Source organism: Salvelinus alpinus, chromosome 10 (assembly GCF_045679555.1).
Source record: "Salvelinus alpinus chromosome 10, SLU_Salpinus.1, whole genome shotgun sequence".
Taxonomy (NCBI): Eukaryota; Metazoa; Chordata; class Actinopteri; order Salmoniformes; family Salmonidae; genus Salvelinus; species Salvelinus alpinus.
In genome coordinates, this window is record NC_092095.1 from 63,951,691 (window position 1) to 63,974,644 (window position 22,954).

At 43.5% G+C, this 22,954-nt stretch overlaps 1 protein-coding gene across 1 annotated transcript; it reads left to right on the forward strand.

Annotated features, from left to right (window-relative positions):
- The first annotated feature begins 114 nt into the window (after window positions 1–114).
- On the forward strand, window positions 115–22,843 carry LOC139532596 (uncharacterized). The gene is made up of 3 exons (XM_071330415.1): window positions 115–520; window positions 20,305–20,482; window positions 20,707–22,843. Exons 1-3 carry the CDS (start codon window positions 463–465, stop codon window positions 22,076–22,078), a joined length of 1,608 nt encoding a protein of 535 aa, XP_071186516.1. The 5' UTR covers window positions 115–462; the 3' UTR covers window positions 22,079–22,843.
- The last annotated feature ends 111 nt before the right edge of the window (window positions 22,844–22,954 follow it).

Genomic DNA, 22,954 nt, shown 5'->3' on the forward strand with positions numbered 1-22,954 from the left:
TTTGGACCCATTTACAAGTTATCTCTCTGAAAAACTTTCATTTAATCTGATTGTCATAAGGCTCCATGACTTTGTCCACACTGCATCTGAACACACAAAATACATTTATGATTTTCATTACATGTTGGGTATTTAACTTTGTATACCTGTGGTATTCCCGGTCATTAGAAATGAATAGGTGAGAATACAATTAGTTTGTAAAATTGAGTTCAGGCACATGTCCATTAATAAGCTGGACACACTTCTCCCAGACCCCCACATGCATGTGTGTTTGAGCACACACACCTCACTCCCCTTCTTGGCTTCCATGGCAACCCCCACGGGAACCTTTCCCCAATATAACCTTTCCCCCACTGGAACCACACCTGTTGTCTCACAAACAGTGTTTCAATAGTATATAGAACTTTTCTGCAGTATATAAAGCTTTGAGGTCATGCTCACAATTCATTCTGTGGCAGCATAATGACCAAACGATCTACTGTATGGGAGGCTCTTGATCATACATTTGATCATGACACTGGTGAGCGAGTCCTTGTAAAACTTGTTTCATATGAGTACATCTGAGTATATGTTCATTCGTCCGTCCTACACAATCCTTGGTTGTTTGTTTGACAAAAGCTTGCAACAATGTTGCTAGTAATCCATGAGATCAGAGGATAGCAGGGTTCCAACTCGTCAGGAGTAGCGCGGTAACAAAGGCGATTTTAAGCACGCTGAAACGACACAAGACTTCTGCAGAGTTGCATAAGTTGTCAAAACTGCCGCGCCAACCGAAAGATCCGGAAGAGCCATCTTTATTTCCCCCTTCCTGACTGCTGCTGCGCTCTTAAAGTGACAGAGCACGGTGAAGGCTTCGTGCACGATTTCGCCACAACATGTCCTCTTAGATGTAATAAAAGCAAATCAAATTTTATTGGTCACATACACATGGTTAGCAGATGTTATTGCGAGTGTTTCCGAAAAGCTTGTGCTTCTAGTTCCGACAGTGCAGCAATAACTAACATATAATCGAACAATTCCACAACTACCTAATGCACACAAATATAAGTAAAGGAATGGAATAAGAATATATACATATAAATATATGGATGAGCAATGACAAAGCGGCATAGGCAAGATGCAATATATGGTATAAAATTCAGTATATACATATGAGATGAGTAATGCAAGATATGTAAAACATAATTAAAGTGGCATTTTTAAAGTGACTAGTGATCTATTTATTAAAGTGGCCAATGATTTCAAGTCTGTATGTAGGCAGCAGCCTCTCTGTGTTAGTGATGGCTGTTTAACAGTCTGGTGGCCTTGAGATAGAAGCTGTTTTTCAGTCTCTCGGCCCCAGCTTTGATGCACCTGTACTGACCTCACCTTCTGGATGATAGCGGGGTGAACAGGCAGTGGCTTGGGTGGCTGTTGTCCTTGATAATCTTTTTGGCTTTCCTGTGACATCGGGTGCTGTAGGTGTCCTGGAGGGCAGGTAGTTTGCCCCCGGTGATGCGTTGTGCAGACCTCACCACCCATGGAGAGCCTTGCAGTTCCTGTACTAGGCGCTGATACAGCGTGACAGCAAGCTCTCAGTTGTGCACCTGTAAAAGTTTGTGAGGCTTTTAGGTGACAAGCCAAATTTCTTCAGCCACTTGAGGTTGAAGAGGCGCTGTTGCGTGAGTGGACCACATCAGTTTGCTCGATATGTGTACGCCGACAAACTTAAAACTTTTCACATTCTCCACTGCTGTCCAGTCGATGTGGATAAGGGAGTGCTCCCTCTGCTGTTTCCTGAAGTCAACGATCATCTTCTTGGAGGGTACTACGGTGTTGAATGCTGAGCTATAGTCAATGAACAGCATTCTTACATAGGTATTGCTCTTGTCCAGATGGGATAGGGCAGTGTGCAGTGTGATGGCGTTTGCATGGTCTGTGGACCTTTTGGGGCGGTAAGCAAATTGAAGTGGGTCTAGGGTGACAGGTAAGGTGGAGGTGATATGATGCTTGACAACTCTCTCAAAGCACTTCATGATGACAGAAGTGAGTGCTACGGGGCGATAGTCATTTAGTTCAGTTACCTCTGCCTTCTTGGGTACAGGAACAATGGTGGCCATCTTGAAGCATGTGAGGATAGCAGACTGGGATAGGGAGAGATTGAATATAAACACACCAGCCAGCTGGTCTGCGCATGCTCCGAGGACGCGGCTAGGGATGCCGTCTGGGCCGGCAGCCTGCGAGGGTTAACATGTTTAAATGTCTTACTCATGTCGGCCACGGAGAAGGAGAGCCCACAGTCCTTGGTAGCGGGCCGCGTCGGTGGCACTATTATCCTCAAAGCGGGCAAAAAGGTGTTTAGTTTGTCTGGAAGCAAGAAGTCGGTTTGTCACCTGTAACAAATCACAGTATGCTATGATAAACTGCATCTAACGGCTTTAATGAAGTGGCAGTTGCATTTATATAGTTTATGTCGCCATAGTCTAGACCAGGCCTGGGCAACTCCCAGTCCCAGCTAACACACCTGACTCCAATAATCAACTAATCATGATCTTCAGTTTAGAATGGAATTAGTTTAAATCAGCTGTGTTTGCTAGGGATTAGGGATGGGGGAAAGGTGTGATACCGATCAGTCCCCTGAGGACTGGAATGCCCAGGCCTGGTCTAGGGCCATAGTCTAGGGCCATAGTCTAGGACCGATAGGAACATCGACTGAATAATCTGCTTTCTACTATTTAGTGAGAGGCAGGACCTATTTCTATAGAAAAGGGATATTTTTGTAAGTCTCTATAAAAACACTATCGGTGTTAGAATATTAAACTCTGCCTACACGGTGGACCGGGAGATCTGTGGCTAAATGGAGTGCTACTACTGTGCTGGCCAATCGGATAGCTCAAATCACCTTGCCTACCTACAGCTTCCAAGAGACACGTTTCATACTAGCCTACGTGAGATTTCATCACTTTTAAAACCAGAGAGAGACTGTCAAAGAAAACAACAAAGAGAAGCTGTTTTCATGAGTGAGTTCATATATACGTGTTATTCAACACTATTACAAAACATACAACGTGCTTCCCTCTACTTCCACTGGCGCTGCATGAACGAGTAGCCAAGTGTATCCATAGCCCTGTGTTTTTATTGTTATTAACATCTCGTCGTGTTTATGTTCACTTTCTCTGGTCATGGGAATATCACGAAGTTCTGCCTGAGGCGACTCGATTTTCAAGTGGAAGTGGAAGTCTGTGTCCCCTCTATCTGGTCAGGCTCAGCGAAGTAAAGGAAGGAGAGATCAGGGACCGTGAGAGGCGAACCATCTGCTGCTCTCTCCCTCAGTGTTGCCAACTCCTCAGTAAGGAAAGTAGCTATTGGCTGTGCTAAATGTCTGTCGCTAGAAGTCGCTAAATGACGTCATCACCTAATTTGCTTAATGGCCATGTGCATGTAATTGTGATGGACTCGGTAGGAGAAAGGAATAACGTCTTGGGAGAGACAAAAAGTTGTTTAGAACTACTCTGGCTGCAGCTGGGAGGGACTGCTGCGTGAGGACTGGGCCGCCTGTGAGTGCTTTGGGACGGGGTGGGGCCCACAGCAGCACGGTGGTCGTTGAGAAGAGTAAGAACAATATGTGCTTTCACGTCAGAGTCTCCAAAAGTCTCCAATAACATCAGAAAAAGTTGCTAGATTTGTCGTTAGTCGCTTTTTTGAAAATATGTCACTAGAGGGGTCTGAATACTTGCTAAATATAGCGACAAAGTTGCTAAGTTGGCAACACTGCTCTCCCTCCCTCCGCTGAGACTAATACCGTGTTCAAAACAACTGGGAACTTGGAAATCTCCGACTTACAACTCCAGTGCGCTCAAGACAACTGTGAACTCGGAAGAAAACGAGATCCGACTGGGGAAACTCATTTTGAACAGTCATCCAACTCGGAGACTCGGGCATCTTTGTAGAGCTCCGACTTTCCGACCCAAAGTTTACAGACGTCATGATTTGACCTTGTTTTTTCCAGAGGACCCAGTTGTCTTGAAAGCACCATGACCATCACATGCAGGTACCATCAGTCCAGTGAAATAAAAAAGCTAATTATTAGCCAATTATTTCAATATATGCTCAGCTGTGCCTCACAAATGCTACACCAACTGATCTATTTTGTTATCAAAGCTTGAATTTTGAAATATATGGTCTGAGATGAACAATATTGGACATTTAATCCTAGTAAAAATCCCCTGTCTTAAGTCAGTTAGGATCACCACTTTATTTTAAGAATGTGAAATTTCTGAATAATAGTAGAGAGAATGATTTATTTCAGCTTTTAATTCTTTCATCACATTCCCAGTAGGTCAGAAGTTTACATACACTCAATTAGTATTTGGTAGCATTGCCTTTAAATTGTTTAACTTGGGTCAAACATTTTGGGTAGCCTTCCACAAGCTTCCCACAATAAGTTGGGTGAATTTTGGCCCATTCCTCCTGACAGAGCTGGTGTAACTGAGTCAGGTTTGTAGGCCTCCTTGCTCGCACACGCTTTTTCAGTTCTGCCCACAAATTTTCTATGGGATTGAGGTCAGGGCTTTGTGATGGCCACTCCAATACCTTAACTTTGTTGTCCTTAAGCCATTTTGCCACAACTTTGGAAGTATGCTTGGGGTCATTGTCCATTTGGAAGACCCATTTGCGACCAAGCTTTAACTTCCTGACTGATGTCTTGAGATGTTGCGTCAAAATGTCCACATAATTTTCCTGCCGCATGATGCCATCTATTTAGTGAAGTGCACCAGTCCACCCTGCAGCAAAGCACCCCCACAACATGATGCTGCCACCCCGTGCTTCATGGTTGGGATGGTGTTCTTCGGCTTGCTAGCCTCCCCCTTTTTCCTCCAAACATAACGATGGTCATTATGGCCAAACAGTTATTTTTTTTGTTTCATCAGACCAGAGGACATTTCTCCAAAAAGTACGATCTTTGTCCCCATGTGCAGTTGCAAACCGTAGTCTGGGTTTTTTATGCCGGTTTTGGATCAGTGGCTTCTTCCTTGCTGAGCGGCCTTTCAGGTTATGTCGATATAGGACTCGTTTTACTGTGGATATAGATACTTTTGTACCTGTTTCCTCCAGCATCTTCACAAGGTCCTTTGCTGTTGTTCTGGAATTGATTTGCACTTTCGCACCAATGTACTTTCATCTCTAGGAGACAGAAGGCGTCTCCTTCCTGAGCGGTATGACGGCTGCATGGTCCCATGGTGTTTATACTTGCGTACTATTGTTTATACAGATGAACATGGTACCTTCAGGCATTTGGAAATTGCTCCCAAGGATGAACCAGACTTGTGGAGGTCTACAATGTATTTTGCTGAGGTCTTGGCTGATTTCTTTTGATTTTCCCATGATGTCAAGGAAAGAGACACTGAGTTTGAAGGTAGGCCTTGAAATACATCCACAGGTACACCTCCAATTGACTCAAATGATGTCAATTAGCCTATCAGAAGCTTCTAAAACCATGACATCCAAGATTTTCCAAGATGTTTAAAGGCACAGTCAACTTAGTGTATGTAAACGTCTGACCCACTGGAATTGTGATACAGTGAATTATAAGTGAAATAATCTGTCCGTAAACAATTGTTGTAAAAATTACTTGTGTCATGCACAAAGTAGATATCCTAACCGACTTGCCAAAACTATAGTTTGTTAACCGGAAATTTGTGGAGTGGTTGAAAAACAAGTTTTAATGACTCCAACCCGAGTGTATGTAAACTTCTGATTTCAACTGTAGGCTTGAGGGGGGATACACACAGCTGTGACAATAACCAAGGAGAATTCCCTTGGGAGATAATACGGTCGGCATTTGATTGTTAGGAATTCTAGGTCAGGTGAACAAAAGGACTTGAGTTCCTGAATGTTGTTACAATTACACCGTGAGTCGTTAATCATGAAACAAACACCCCGCCCTTCTTCTTCCCTGAGAGATGTTTATTCCTGTCAGTGCGATGCACAAAGAATCCAGGTGGCTGTACCGATTCCGACAGCGTATGCCGAAAGAGCCATGTTTCCGTGAGTACGTTACAATCCCTGATGTCTCTCTGGAAAGCAACCCTTGCCCTAATTTTGTCTACCTTGTTATCTAGAGACTGGACATTAGCGAGTAATATACTCGGAAACGGTGAGTGGTGTGCTTCTGACCAGAAGACCGCTCAGTTTACCTCTTCTCCGGCGGCGTTGTTTTGGGTCGGCCTCTGGAATCAGTTCAAATGCCCTGGGTGGTTCGGACAAAGGATCCGCTTTGGGAAAGTCGTATTCCTGGTCGTAGTGCTGGTAAGTTGATGTCGCTCTGATATCCAATAGTTCTTTCCGGATGTACATAATTGCACTTAAGATTTTATGGGCTAACAATGTAAGAAATAATACCTAAAAAAACTAAATACTGCAAAGTTTCCTAAGAACTAGAAGTGAGGCAGACCTCTCTATCGGCGCCATCTTGATCCTTGTTTAGGGGACCTGTGCTGTTCTGGTACCAGTTCCAACCAATATTTTCGCTTATAAATCTATCTGTGGACAGCATAGAGCGATAGCCCTGGTTCCCACAGACATGGTAGTATTTTGTCTGAGCATGTGTGACATAGGATGTGAACTCTGAACCCACTTGAAGCTGGGATGTCCCCCCTAACATTTAATTCGCTCTTCCAACTGTCCATCAACTCCTGGCTGAACCCTACATCACAGCCACTGACAAAGCACATGCCTGCAATCATTAGATCGTAGCGCAGCAGGAGAGAGTGATTTCATCACAGTAGAACATTCAGACAGATTTATAGCCATTAATTGTGGGGTTCTTTAAGGTTTTTAGCATGCTTGCTTAACTAACTATAAACAAGAAAATATCTTATATATTAAAGTTTGAATTTATGACTCATGTGAACCTGCATTGTACAATATTCTCAGAAGCCTGACTGTGAGGATGCAACCCAAAGAATGTGTGTGTATGCAACATTGTACAAGGGCATAAGATATGAACAGCAGTGTGAAATGTGTGTGCGCTGTACTGTGTGACCGAAACGTTGCTAATCTTATAGAAGCACAGGAGGGGTGTAGAGGAAGGGGGGTTAATCAGGAGACTGCTGACTATGGTGTACAATAGACAATAATAGATAAATTATACACACGAAGATCATCTGTGAGGTTCTGAATTATACACTATAACCCAATACTATAACACATGTGATTGAATATTTGCAACTGTTGGCCTGGGAGCCTGGGTGTCTGTGTGTGTGTGCTGAAAGTAACAGTTAGCCCCAGATAAGTGTGCTGGGAAGCTGTGGTTAGCCTTGAGCGAGAACAGTGGGCATTGTATACAGGTGCGAATAGCTCAGACAATATTGCAGAGCTGTCTGACCTCAGTCTCTGGGGTGAAGGAGCGTAATCTACACAGCAACAGCGTCGGGACATCACATGCGCTAAGGGTTAAAGCGCCAACACCAACGATAGGCTGGGTGAGTCTAAACCACGCCCAGTCTCTACTCTGACAGGCCGGCTCGGAAGTGGGAACTATCTCTGTCATGAGTATATTATCATATCTTTGTCAGGAACAAGTGTCTTCTCTGTTTTCATCCTGCGTGATGTTACAGTGAACCCGTATATACGGAAATTGCATTTGCCATTTATTAACTTTAGAATTAAACAATTCTTTTAATCAAGTTCAGGTGTCATATTGTTCCTATCTCAGTTGAACCTTACGCAGCCCTAATTAATCTAAAATAATTCATAGATTTTAAACAAACCCTTTCTGTTTGTCATAGACGGACAATATTAATATGAGACGGAAAGTCCCTAACGAGTTCAGGAAGCCAAGCCAGAGCTCTGTGACGTTCCCAGATATGGGGGCAGACTTTTTGATCAAGAAAGACCTTTAGAAAATATTAACATTTTCTCTAACACTTGCGAGAGAGAAGGGAAGGGAGAGAGAAGGGAGAGAGAAGGGATGTTTTCCACTCCAGCTCCCTGCAGCTAGTCTGGCTATGGTCAAGTACATGGTGTTTACTCGAGATATAGATTGATTTATGCCATAGAATGAGTTGGTGTTTTTGTACTGTGAGGTACCAGGGACGAGATAAGAGCCTAGTCTTGGGGGCCAAACTCTGGTTTCCATACAGCGAGAACAGTCTTTACCGCAGATACTGTCTGCCGTGAATTATTCATTTATTTTATACAAAGTTTTACCTTCTGACCCATTCCACACATCTGTTGTTTGTCATGAACATTCAGGAGGATGTACTTTGCTATGAAATGCTGTGGCTCAAATCCGCTCGTTAATCAATGTTATTAATACGTTTTGAATAAAGTAATATCCTGATTGGTGATTGACCTTGTCTCTCCTCATTATTGATTAGAATTTCCACAACACACTAAACATACAAATATGAAATCTAATAGATAATCGTTTTCTAATTTGATTATGCATATTTATAAAGCGTATGTCATTTCGAGCCTTGTTCATACAGTTTTGTTGAATAGGAACTACAAATGTCCTCAAAAGTGACTACACTTCAGCAATTTATAACTATTTTTACCAGAAATGTGAAATTGTAACCTTTCTTTGAGTATGCAGCATCACTAGTTCTTGTTTATGGCCCTCTCATGATAAATAATTACTTTTGTGGATTACGTAAATTACATTTTGCCTGAACAACACGCCTATAAACAACAGCTTTGTAGTGAGGTGCGTACTGGCGGCAGAGAAGTCAGGCGCAGGAGAGCGAAAACTGATTTACAACGGTGTCGTTTAACCTTTCTAGTGCAGGTGTTCCGCTAGCGGAACCCCTCGAAAACATTCCCCTGAAAAGGCAGCGCGCGAAATTCAAAAATATTTTTTTGAAATATGTAACTTTCACACATTAACAAGTCCAACACAGCAAATGAAAGATACACTTCTTGTTAATCTACCCATCATGTCCGATTTCAAAAAGGCTTTACAGCGAAAGCACAACATATGATTATGTTAGGTCAGAGCCAAGTCAAAAAAACACACAGACATTTTTCCAGCCTAAGATATGTAACGATGTTCATCTGAGGAAGAAGGAGTAGACCAAAGCGCAGGGTGGTACGTGTTCATGATGTTTATTAAAATCTGAACACTGGAACAAAAACAAAAGTGGAACAAAACGCAACAGTTCTGTCAGGTACTCACACAAAACAGAAAACAACTACCCACAAAACACAGGTGGGAAAAGGCTACCTAAATATCTGTCAGTAATTGTGAAAAACTGAGTTTAAATGTATTTGGCTAAGGTGTATGTAAACTTCTGACTTCAACTGTATATAACGTGCGCTACCGTTCAAAAGTTTGGGGTCACTTAGAAATGTCCTTGTTTTTTAAAAGAAAAGCACATTTTTTGTCCATTAAAATAACATCAAATTGATCAGAAATACAGTGTAGACATTGTTAATGTTGTAAATGACTATTGTAGCTGGAAACGGCAGATTTTTTATGGAATATCTACATAGGCGTACAGAGGCCCATTATCAGCAACCATCCCTCCTGTGTTCCAATGGCACGTTGTGTTAGCTAATCAAAGTTTATCATTTTAAAAGGCTAATTGATCATTAGAAAACCCTTTTGCAATTATGTTAGCACAGCTGAAAACTGTTGTTCTGATTAAAGAAGCAATAAAACTGTCCTTCTTTAGACTAGTTGAGTATCTGGAGCATCGGCATTTGTGGGTTCGATTACAGGCTCAAAATGGCCAGAAACAAATAACTTTCTTCTGAAACTCGTCAGTCTATTCTTGTTTTGAGAAATGAAGGCTATTCCATAATAGAAATTGTCAAGAAACTGATGATCTCGTACAACCTGAAGATAGCCTGCACATTTGAAAGTTGTGTTGGTAGCTTCTACAGTTTTGTCGCTACTGTTTCCAGTTGAAGGCCGATAATAATAATAATAATAATACGGATGTTGGATTCTAATAATAATTATAATGGCTTGTAGTAGTTGTTCTTGCTTTCAGCAAGCACACCTAATAATATTAGAAAATGACATTTTCTTCAGAAAATGTGTGTGCTAGCTAGTCTTGAAGTATGTATGGTTGTGAAATGGTAGCAGTAGTTGTAGTGGTAGTAACAGCAGCAATAATGGTGGTAGTAGTAATAGAGTTGTTAAAGTGAGTTATTTTAAGGTGTTTCTTAGGTGTCGAGTTATTATAGTGGGCTAGTATAGTAGGCTAGAGTGAGTACTAAGAGCATCATAAGCCATAGAATGTGATGGAGTTCCAATCATTGTGATTGGAGGATAGCTGTGAGGGTTATTGAATCAGGATCAAATCCTCTGTTCTCCACTCTGTTTAGTATGACAAGGAGTGGCATGAAAACTTGTGCATGCAGGCTTGTACCTAAATATTTCTCTCAAGCTACAGTATCTTCAGAGGTGTGGCCACATCGCTCATGGAGTCCCTGCTTTGGGTAGGGAGGGGCATATGACTTTCAATCATTCACTTGCTGTGACACAAAAGGCCATCCCACAGTAGATGTTTCATGTTGATCATTCATGTTGTCGCTCCTAACACAGAAGGCTGCACAGTATGTTCCACTAACAGGCTACTACAGATCATCGTTTGAATTTACACAAGAGGCCTCACAACATCGCAACACAGAGAAAGAGCTTGAAAGTAAGTTCATATTTGTCATAGGGTCAATATCATAAGGAGCGATATTCACAACCTGAGCATTTAGTATTATTCTGTATGTATATCCGAGACACTCTATTTAGCATGTTATGTTTCGTACGATATGTATAAAATTGTGGATATCCATTCTCCATCTCGTATGATATGTTACGAATTACAATCGTATTATATGTTACGATTTTGCAAAACGTGGTAGTTCTGTCACGGCCGTTTAAAGGAGAGGACCAAGGCGCAGCGTGATTTGCATCCATTCTTCTATTTATTAAACAAAGAACACTTAACAAACTCACAAAACGAAACGTGACGCCAACGTAGTGCTCACAGGCAACTAAACAAGGACAAATACCCACAAAACCAACTTGGAAAATGGCAACCTAAATAGGCTCCCCAATCAGAGACAACGATAAACAGCTGTCTCTGATTGGGCACCCACTCAGGCCACCATAAACCTACATACCCAATTTGTAAGTCGCTCTGGATAAGAGCGTCTGCTAAATGACTTAAATGTAAATGTAAATACCCCTAGACAATTCAAAATCCCCATAGATAACAAAAACCCTAGACAAGGCAAAACCCCTAGACAATACAAAAACTAAACAAACCACCCCTTGTCACACCCTGCCCTAACCAAATAATAAAGAAAGCAAATATAACTAAAGTCAGGGCGTGACAACGTACAATATGTTAAAAATCTGAAAAACTTCCTAAATGTTAGAAATTTGCAAAACGTACTATATGTTCCAAATTTGCAAAACTTGATATGCTACGAATTCTAGAATGTTGGCTAATGTTAGCTAGGCTAGGGGTTAGGGTTAGGGGTTAAGGTTAGAGTTAAGTTCATGAGTTAGGTTAAAGGGTTAAAGTTAGTGTTTGGGGAAGGGTTAGCTAAAAGGGTTAGGGTTAGCTAAAAGGGTTAAGGTTAGGGTTAGAGGATGGGTTAGCTAACATGCTGAGTAGTTGCAAAGTAGCTAAAAAGTAGTAAGTAGTTGAAAAGTTGCTAATTAGCTAATACGCTAAAGTTGTACGTGATGAGGTTCGAACTCACATCCTTTGGGTTGCTAGACGGTCGTGTTATATGCCTACCCATCCACCTTGACCAACCACTCTACTTTTGTTATTGCCCTAAGTAACCATCTATCTTATGTAACCATACAAAATGTAGCATATCATACTAATACTAATACATATCATTCTAGTGTTCCGGATTTACATTTACTATATTACGTCTAGTCTATGAGACCAGGCTGGTATTCAGGGTGGGTACACATTTTTTATTGGATTAAATCATTTAATTGTGATTGTCAGAAAACATGAATTGATTGTGAGCAAAAGTTGTCTTGATCTGAATGTTTTGCCAAGAGAAATTGTAATTAAATTCAATAGTTTTGAATTTGTATTTCCCAAATTTAATTGAGTTCATATTTGCACTTTATGATTTAAATATTTAATCGATAGGCCTATTGCATTCAGGTTAAAATGTATATTTCAATGTCTTAAAATAGCCTATTTTAATGTATTACATTTATGTGAAACATTTATGTGAAATATGACAGTATTGGTATATTACATTTAAATAGTCATATGTTACGGCTTTATTGCTATTATTATTATGTCTGTTATTATTATTATGATTGTGTCCGTTATTATTAATATCATCATCATTAATAAGAATAAGATTATTGTATTATTATTATTATTATTATTATAATAAATATGATCATATTGGGTGCACATGTCTCTAGGTGGAAATGTGACAGGTTCTGAGGTCCGGGTTGAAAAGCAGTTTGAAGTGGGTGGAGACAACTGTTTTCAAAATGTTTATGGTTTCCATTGTACTCTACTGATTTAGCAGGTTTCAGCACATTCACAATCCCTCTTCTTTAATTCCTTTTTAAATCCATATCAAACAATAAGACTAGGTTTTTTATGCAGAGAAAAGTCAAATCAACTGTCTCTTGACACTCCCAGTCAATGTTTTTGTTTGTTTTGGACTTTATTAGCTTAAGGGCTCTATTCATTCCACATCAAGGAATTTGACATTTAAAGGCAATGTACGGTATGCCCTGCATGTGTCATCTCAATCAGAAATGACCTTTACATCTCTATCATGCAATCTGTAACGCTTCAGCTTTGTTTTTTTGTTGTTGTTTTTTAACCTTTATTTGATCAGGCAGTCATACTGAGAGCAATGTCTCTTTTACAGATGAGCCCGGGATTACAGAAATTACAGAAAATACACACATCAAAATATAAATACAGAATGCAAGCAGAAAGAAAAACATGGTCTTAAAAAACAAACACATGAATCAGTAACATGGTCCTCAATCAGCTTTTGAATTGCCCTAGAGCAGGGTTGCCCAACCCTCTTCCTGGAGATGTAACACACCTGATTGTACTAATTAGCTGCTCAACAAGACCTTAACTAGCTGAATCAGATATGCTACTTTAGGGTTGGACTGAAAACCTATAGGTCAGTAGATCTCCAGGAAGAGGGTTGTACTGAAAACCTATAGGACAGTAGATCTCCAGGAAGAGGGTTGTACTGAAAACCTATAGGACAGTAGATCTCCAGGAAGAGGGTTGGACTGAAAACCTATAGGACAGTAGATCTCCAGGAAGAGGGTTGTACTGAAAACCTACAGGACAGTAGATCTCCAGGAAGAGGGTTGTACTGAAAACCTATAGGACAGTAGATCTCCAGGAAGAGGGTTGGACTGAAAACCTACAGGACAGTAGATCTCCAGGAAGAGGGTTGGACTGAAAACCTATAGGACAGTAGATCTCCAGGTGTAAGGCCTGGGTGTCGGAGTGTGAAGGAAAAGCGCAGGAGCAGCAGGTGCAAATACAAATGTTCTTTAATGAACACGGACAAACTAGGCCACCCTACTAACACACTGGGTGTACACTATAAACTACCCCAGACACGGGGGGAATGAACACAGTCCAGTAAACGTGAAGCACAAAACCAACACCACACTTACATACAAACAATCCCGCACAAAGAAACGTGCGGGCCGGCTGACTAAATAAGCCCAACTAATTACACCCTCATACAAAACAGGTGCACCCAATAAACACATAGGGAGGGGGAGAAAAGGATCAGTGGCAGCTAATAGGCCGGTGACGACGACCGCCGAACGCCACCCGAACGGGAAGGAGAGCCTGCCTCGGTCGAAGTCGTAACACCAGGAAGAGGGTTGGACTGAAAACCTACAGGACAGTAGATCTCCAGGAACAAGATTGGACTGAAAACCTACAGGACAGTAGATCTCCAGGAAGAGGGTTGGGCAGCCCTGCAGTAGAGGCACCAGAACATCACATTTAAGAACATTTTGAAGATTGTTCCACAAATAAGGTGCAAGAAAACTAAAAGCTGATTTACCTAACTCAGTAGAGACCAAAGGAATTTCCAGAGTTAACCATCCCTGAGACCAGGTGTGGTAATTCCTATGTCTAAAGTTTAGTAACGATGTTAGGTTCAGGGGGACTTTTTGGAAAATGGCTTTATAAATGAGAACATAGCAATGTGTCAACCTACTTGATGTCAAAGGGGGCCAACCAACTTTCTGGTAGAGAATGCAGTGAGGAGTACTAAAATTGTCACCTGTAACAAATCACAGTATGCTATGATGAACTGCATCTAACGGCTTTAATGAAGTGGCAGTTGCATTCATATAGTTTATGTCGCCACAGTCTAGACCAGGCCTGGGCAACTCCCAGTCCCAGCTAACACACCTGACTCCAATAATCAACTAATCATGATCTTCAGTTTAGAATGGAATTAGTATAAATCAGCTGTGTTTGCTAGGGATTAGGGATGGGGGAAAGGTGTGATACCAATCAGGCCCCTGAGGACTGGAATGCCCAGGCCTGGTCTAGGGCCATAGTCTAGGACCGATAGGAACATCGACTGAATAATCTGCTTTCTACTATTTAGTGAGAGGCAGGACCTATTTCTATAGAAGAAGCACATTTTTATAAGTCTCTATAAAAACACTATCGGTGTTAGAATATTAAACTCCGCCTACCTGGTGGACCGGGAGATCTGTGGCTAAATGGAGTGCTACTACTGTGCTGGCCAATCGGATAGCTCAAATCACCTTGCCTACCTACAGCTTCCAAGACACACGTTTCATACTAGCCTACGTGAGATTTCATCACTTTTAAAACCAGAGAGAGACTGTCTGTTACGGCGTTCCTCCTCCTCTTCATCCGAAGAGGAGGAGCATGGGTCGGACCAACACGCAGCGAGGTATGATGACATAAATGATATTTATTGAAATACGAAATGAACACGAAAACACTTGAAAATTACAAAATAACAAACACGACGTAGACAGACCTGAACATGGAACTTACATACTACACGCAGAACTCACGAACAGGAACAGACTACATCAAACGAACGAACAGCCAAAACAGTCCCGTGTGGTGCACATACACTGACACGAAAGACACAGGAGACAATCACCCACAAACAAACAGTGAGAACAACCTACCTTAATATGACTCTCAATCAGAGGAAATGCCAAACACCTGCCTCTAATTGAGAGCCATACCAGGCAACCCCTTAACCCAACATAGAAACACAACACATAGAAATGCCCACCCCGCTCACGCCCTGACCAATAAACACATACAAAACAAGAGAAAACAGGTCAGGAACGTGACATAACCCCCCCCCTTAAGGTGCGAACGCCGGGCGCACCAGCACAAAGTCTAGGGGAGGGTCTGGGTGGGCATCTGACCACGGTGGTGGCTCAGGCTCCGGACGCTGTCCCCACACCACCATAGTCACTCCCCGCTTCTGTATCCCCCTCCCAATGACCACCCTCCAACTAAACCCACCTAAATGAAGGGGCAGCATCGGGATAAGGGGCAGCAGCTCCGGGCTGAGGGACTCTGGCAGGTCCGGGCTGAGGGACTCTGGCAGGTCCGGGCTGAGGGACTCTGGCAGGTCCGGGCTGAGGGACTCTGGCAGGTCCGGGCTGAGGGACTCTGGCAGGTCCGGGCTGAGGGACTCTGGCAGGTTCGGGCTGAGGGACTCTGGCTGATCCGATCTGGCGGAAGGCTCTGGCTGATCCGATCTGGCGGAAGGCTGATCCGGTCTGGCGGAAGGCTCTGGCTGATCCGGTCTGGCGGAAGGCTCTGGCTGATCCGGTCTGGCGGAAGGCTCTGGCTGATCCGGTCTGGCGGAAGGCTCTAGCGGCTCCTGTCTGGCGGACGGCTCTGTAGGCTCTTGGCAGACGGGCGGCTTTGCAGGCTCATGACAGACGGGCAGCTTTGCAGGCTCATGACAGACGAACAGTTCAGGCGCCGTTGGGCAGACGGGCAGTTCAGGCGCCGCTGGGCAGACGGGCAGTTCAGGCGCCGCTGGGCAGACGGGCAGTTCAGGCGCCGCTGGGCAGACGGGCAGTTCAGGCGCCGCTGGGCAGACGGGCAGTTCAGGCGCCGCTGGGCAGACGGGCAGCTCAGGCGCCGCTGGGCAGACGGGCACACCTGTAGGAAGGAGACGGAGAGACAGCCTGGTGCGTGGTATAGGCACTGGCTGCGCTGGAGAGGAGGAAAGCTCTGACAGCGCTGGACAGGTGGGAGCAGCTGGAGAGAGAACCCGGAGAGACAGCCTGGTGCGGGGGGCTGCCACCGGTGGACTGGTACTTGGAGGTGGCACCGGGTATACCGGACCGTGAAGGAGGACACGTGCTCTTGAGCACCAAGCCTCCCCAACCTTACCAGGTTGAATGGTCCCCGTAGCCCTGCCAGTGCGGCGAGGTGGAATAACCCGCACTGGGCTATGCAGGCGAACCGGGGACACCACCTGTAAGGCTGGTGCCATGTACGCCGGCCCTAGGAGACGTACTGGAGGCCAGATACGTTGGGCCGGCTTCATGACATCCGGCTCTATGCCCAACCTAGCCCTCCCAGTGCGGCAAGGTGGAATAGCCCGCACTGGGCTAAGCACGCGTACTGGGGACACCGTGCGCTTTACCGCATAACACGGTGTCTGACCAGTACGACGCCCTCTCACTCCACGGTAAGCACGGGGAGTTGGCTCAGGTATCCTACCCGGCTTTGCCACACTCCTCGTGTGCCCCCCCCCCCCAAGAAATTTTTGGGTCTGACTCTCGGGCTCCCAACCGCGTCACCGCGCTGCCTCCTCATACCAGCGCCTCTCTGCCTTCGCTGCCTCCAGCTCCGCCTTGGGACGGCGATATTCCCCTGGCTGAGCCCAGCGTCCTTTGCCGTCCAGGATCTCCTCCCATGTCCATGAGTCCTGGTTGCTCTGTTGAGCTCTCCCCCGCCGCTTGGTCCTAGTTAGGTGGGTGATTCTGTTACGGCGTTCCTCCTCCTCTTCATCCGAAGAGGAGGAGCATGGGTCGGACCAACACGCAGCGAGGTATGATGACATAAATGATATTTATTGAAATACGAAATGAACACAAAAACACTTGAAAATTACAAAATAACAAACACGACGTAGACAGACCTGAACATGGGAGGAGGAACATGGAACTTACATACTACACGCAGAACTCACGAACAGGAACAGACTACATCAAACGAACGAACAGCCAAAACAGTCCCGTGTGGTGCACATACACTGACACGAAAGACACAGGAGACAATCACCCACAAACAAACAGTGAGAACAACCTACCTTAATATGACTCTCAATCAGAGGAAATGCCAAACACCTGCCTCTAATTGAGAGCCATACCAGGCAACCCCTTAACCCAACATAGAAACACAACACATAGAAATGCCCACCCCGCTCACGCCCTGACCAATAAACACATACAAAACAAGAGAAAACAGGTCAGGAACGTGACACTGTCAAAGAAAACAACAAAGAGAAGCTGTTTTTATGAGTGAGTTCATATATACGTGTTATTCAACACTATTACAAAACATACAACGTGCTTCTCTCTACTTCCACTGGCGCTGCATGAACGAGTAGCAAAGTGTATCCATAGCGTTTTTATTGTTATTAACATCTCGTCGTGTTTATGTTCATATCGAGGAGTATTTCACTTTCTCTGGTCATTGGAACAACATGAAGTTCTGCCAGAGGCGACTCGATTTTCGCCATCAAGTGGAAGACTGTGTCACCTCTATCTGGTCAGGCTCAGTGGAGGAAAGGAAGGAGAGATCAGGGACTGTGAGAGGCGGACCTTCTGCTGATCTCTCCCTCACTCCGCTGAGACTAATACCGTGTTCAAAACAACTGGGAACTTGGAAATCTCCGACTTACAACTCCAGTGCGCTCAAGACAACTGTGAACTCGGAAGAAAACGAGATCCGGCTGGGGAAACTCATTTTGAACAGTCATCCAACTCGGAGACTCGGGCATCTTTGTAGAGCTCCGACTTTCCGACCCGAAGTTTACAGACGTCATGATTTGACCTTGTTTTTTTCAGAGGACCCAGTTGTCTTGAAAGCATCATGACCATCACATGCAGGTACCATCAGTCCAGTGAAATAAAAAAGCTAATTATTAGCCAATTATTTCAATATATGCTCAGCTGTGCCTCACAAATGCTACACCAACTGATCTATTTTGTTATCAAAGCTTGAATTTTGAAATATAATATGGTCTGAGAAGAACAATATTGGCAGGCCAAGCATATAGTCAATATGCTATGATAATGTATTAGGCCTACTGCACAAACCTCATTCCTACAGAACTGGTTTTATTCGATTAATGTTACATGTTCTAAGTTATGTTGAAAAGAAATTCTGAGCTGTATATCTCGGCTTGGTTATGACTGCGAAAGTGATCTTGTCTCAGAAAAGGTTGGTGACCACTGACTTATAACAACAGATGAAATAAATGAAGTAAAGTATGATGGAGAGAATGGGTGAGTTGATGAGCGAGGGTAGGAGAATGATGCATAATTGTGTAATCACCAATTGTGAATGAAGAACAGGTGTGGTAGTTAATTTCTTTACTATCAAATGAGGAGAGACAAACTTATCACACAAGTTTGAGTTATACCTAAACTAAGTCTTTATTTGCTTATTAATAAGGGAGCAGGTCAATACAACATACACATATAAAGTGAATTGAATGAGTGCTCTACGATAATGATGGCTGGTCAACGAATCACCCTCAGATGATTTGTTGAGAGCCAAGAGACAAAGGTACAAAGGCCTTTTATAGTCAAGATATACCCCTTTCAGTCTACATGACAAACAACAGATGTATGGAATGGGTCACAAGGTTAAGATTTGTATGAAAGATACTTATAATTCACAGCAGACAGTATCTGCTGTAAAAACAGTTATCTTTGTATAGAGACCAAGGTCTGGCCCTGGGGTCATCTCTCCCTGGTACCTTATAGAACAGAAACATTAACTCATGATCTAGAATGCGGTCTCTTTAGGTTTTATCACCCAAAAGACATCGTAAATCTCCTGTCAGTGTTAAATCTCCCAGAGGCCCACTTTCAGATCACACACACACAATATAGTTATTAGAACCCTCTATTCTGTTGCATAAAACAACCATTTGATGCAATTACAGTATTAAAACAATCTTGCAATTTTGCTCTCGCACAGGGCAGAACATTGTATTATATTGATTCATTCTAATTCTAATCTTAAAATGGTATGTACCCTATATCTGTCCACCGCTATAGTACTCGGAGTAGGCTACACAGTGAGAGCTTGCGTAATTGTACAATATCAACATCGGGCAGCAGGTAAGCGAGTGTCAGAGAATGTGGTGATGAGGCTTGTGGAACCTTACCTTGGTAAGGGGAGGAATGTCACCGGGGACAATTTCTTCCTTTATTGGCGAACAAGTTGCTTACAAAGAAAACAAGTCTGGCCGGCACCATGAACAAAGTGAGATGGGAGCTCCCTCCCTTTGCGCAAAATAAGGCACCTTACCAGCCGTTGTACTCCACAGAATGACAAGATGACAGGGACACAATAAAGAGAAAACAGGAAACTTTTACACACTACAACCAAACAAAGTATGTCAAAGTGTGACAAGCAAGTGAAAGTTACGACGATTTTGCCATCTGTTAGAACAAGGGATAACAGCTAAATGAAATACAACTGATGCCATTGGTGAATACACACAAGCACAAGCTGACAATAATTGACTATTATTGACCGCTGTCATGTGATACTTATACTCATTACAATGCCATTATTGAGTTTCACTATTTATCAAGGCCACTTGGCCCTTATAATGATGCTTAGGCTACTGATGTTGTCATCATTTGACCGCGCGTCTTGACTTGACTGGGTGGTTGAGGTATTTTACTTTTTAATTTGTTTTTATAAAAATAATCTGTTACCATGTTCCAACACATATGCTTTCTGTTTCATAGTTTTAACAAAGTCACTCCACAAATGAAATTGATGTAACGCTTGAATGTTTGTGTTTTTTGTGTTTTTTAGTTTGTACATACAGCCTACAGTGACAAACTAATGAAAATGCTATTGTGTTATTTCAAATAAAATAAAAATGGTATTCTAATGTTGTTACCCAAGGCCTTCATAAACACAACCAAATGATTCTTTTTGCTTTAGCATGCTGAATATAAAATGTATTAATTACACTGTTAGAATGTTGCTGTCAGAATGAGGCCCAGCAGTTATAGTGTTAATATTAATGTAACCTGTGTTGATTGGCCGTCAGAGCCCCCCTTCATTTTCCTGGAGATGTTGAGAAGAAGACCAGCACGATCATCTGGACCAGAGCCTGAATCTCTTGACTGCCCCCCTGAAACTCCTGACAACAGAGAGATGAGAGACTCCCCTACAGCCCCACTGAATGACAGAACAGACCAGGAGGTGGCGGATCACACAGCCAACATGTAAGTATGGAGATATCAGGATATATGTTTGGGGTGGACCAGATGGATTAGGCTGATTGAAAGCCAGTTTGCCTTGATTTTCCCTGTCTGATTGTTCAGTGCATCACTGATAATATCCATGTCAATGTTTTGATTATGACAGGGATAGTGAGGATGTTGTGATGATGATGATGATGATGTTGTTATCATCGTTGATTGTTGATTGTGACATGATCCTCCTTTAGGTCTCCAACAGATCAAATGGCTGACGTGCACCAATCCAGGAGTCAGAAATGGAAAGTGGTTTTGATCATCCTGTGTCTGTCTGCCACAGTATGTGTCACACTGTCTTCCCCATTGGTGACTTTCAGGACCAACTCTACTCAAGCTCACTCCCTTCCTCCCCCTGTTCTCTCTACCTGCCCTCTTCACACAGCCAATGAGACTATAACACCAGTCAAGGGTTCAACTCATCTAATGGTGTCTGCATACCAGGACCACAGGGAAGGGGGAGCCACACGCATCATTGCCATGGTTAACAGAGACCGACCCATGTCTCTGTACTGTGTGTTGTGCTGCTCAGGACACGCCCCCCAGGTTGCTCCAGCTGCTGTCGTAATGCACAGCGTCCACTATGGTTACCCGTATGTGGCCGCAGACATGCTTTGCCTCGAAGAACCAGGATGCCACGCCACGCACGTCACTCTCGGCACGTCCCTCGACATCCAGGACACCCTCAACCGGACATTTCTGAGCATCCAGAACCGGGAGAGACGGGAGGAGGACTTCCCCTTTTACCTCACCGTGTGCATGTCCAGCATGTTTGGAGACTACAACAACGTCCAACAGTTTGTCCAGACCATGGAGTTTTACAAGCTCCTGGGGGTGCGGAGGGTTGTCCTCTACCTCACCAGCTGTGGACCTGACCTGGAGAAGGTCCTCCAGTACTACGCAGAGGAGGGCACTCTGGAGGTGATTGGCTGGCCCATCAACCACTTCCTCAAGCCCTCTACTGGGTGGAAGGCCCAGGAGCTGGAAGGGGATATCCACCTCAACGGCCAGCTGACCATCATGAACGAGTGCATCTACAGGAACATGTACAGGTCACGGTACGTCCTCCTGGCTGACGTTGATCAGCTCCTGGTCCCGGCCTCACACAGCTCTCTTCTGCCCCTCATGGAGGACCTGCAGGGGCAGCACCCCGACGCAGCCGTGTTCCTGATGGAGACGCACCTCTTCCCTGCCACAGCCGGTACTGCTACGCAAGACCATTCCGCACGGAGGAGGGCGCCGGGGGTGGATCTGCTGGACTACGTCTACAGAGAGCTTATTCTTGAAGACGCCTTCCGCTCCTACAAGATGGTGGTCAACCCCCGTCTGGTGCTGCAGACGGCCATGTTTGAGGTGACACAGAGCTATGGGGACTCTGTCAGGGTTCCGTCCGACGTGTGTAAGATCATGCAGGTGAAAGAGGCTCAGAGAGAAAGCTGGACCAATGAGCAGCTGGTCCTCGACACAAGACTCTGGGAATTTGGAGATTATCTTGTGCCCTCTGTCGATGAAGTTTTACAGAAACTAGGAATTCAGACATCTCAGTGGGAGCGTGTAGTACTGTAGTTGGTTAAAAGTTTTCCAACGTTTTGCATTTGATAGAGATGAGAGAAACAGTGAACTCTTATCTGCCTCTGATCTTCAGTCTATGTTGTTCCACTCAACCCTGAACTTTTCTTCTTGTTTGGATGTGGGGTCATTTTTCCAGGGGAAATTGGACTTAATTAATTATGCATATAATTGTTACTGCTTATTCTAAACTTTCTTACAGTTTTTAATGCTGACGTTAATGTAAAAGCTCTTGTAAGATTTATTACGCATGACAAATAAACACAACCTTTTTTTAATCAAGATGCCATGTTCATCTACCATTGTGCTCTAACACATCGGCACCCTTGCACTTTACAATGGAGTGCAATAGAGCAGAATATTGTGGTTTCTATTTTCAAAACTGCTTGAATGGCTATTTTGACCCTGTAGGTAACTGCAACTTATCACCTTTAGTCCAGGCCATTTGTGTGAAAAATCGAAATTTCAGTTTATAATTTTTTTTCTTGGTCCTGTGCAGTTATAAATCAAACAAATACACGTGTGAACATCAAATGTTTTTTCACTTTCAACATATTTTTTTGAAGAAATGGTGAATCTTGCAAGTGCGCCAATATATCAGAGCACAACTGTATAGATGATATTTAAGGAAAAGCATCTATTTCCCTCCAAACAATATTGGCTGTGTGAAAGTTGACCGACTAGGATTTCTATGTAAACTGTCATTATATCCTTCTTTAATTACACATTAGACAGTATTTTAATAAAGAAATCGAACATAAATAGTCTGTGTGCTCTTGTTAATGTTTCCTTCTGGGATTGTCTCTCTTTTCTAATTGGTAAAATCTCCCCAATTTGTAATTCCAGGGGTGAAACTTTCACTGGGGACATGTC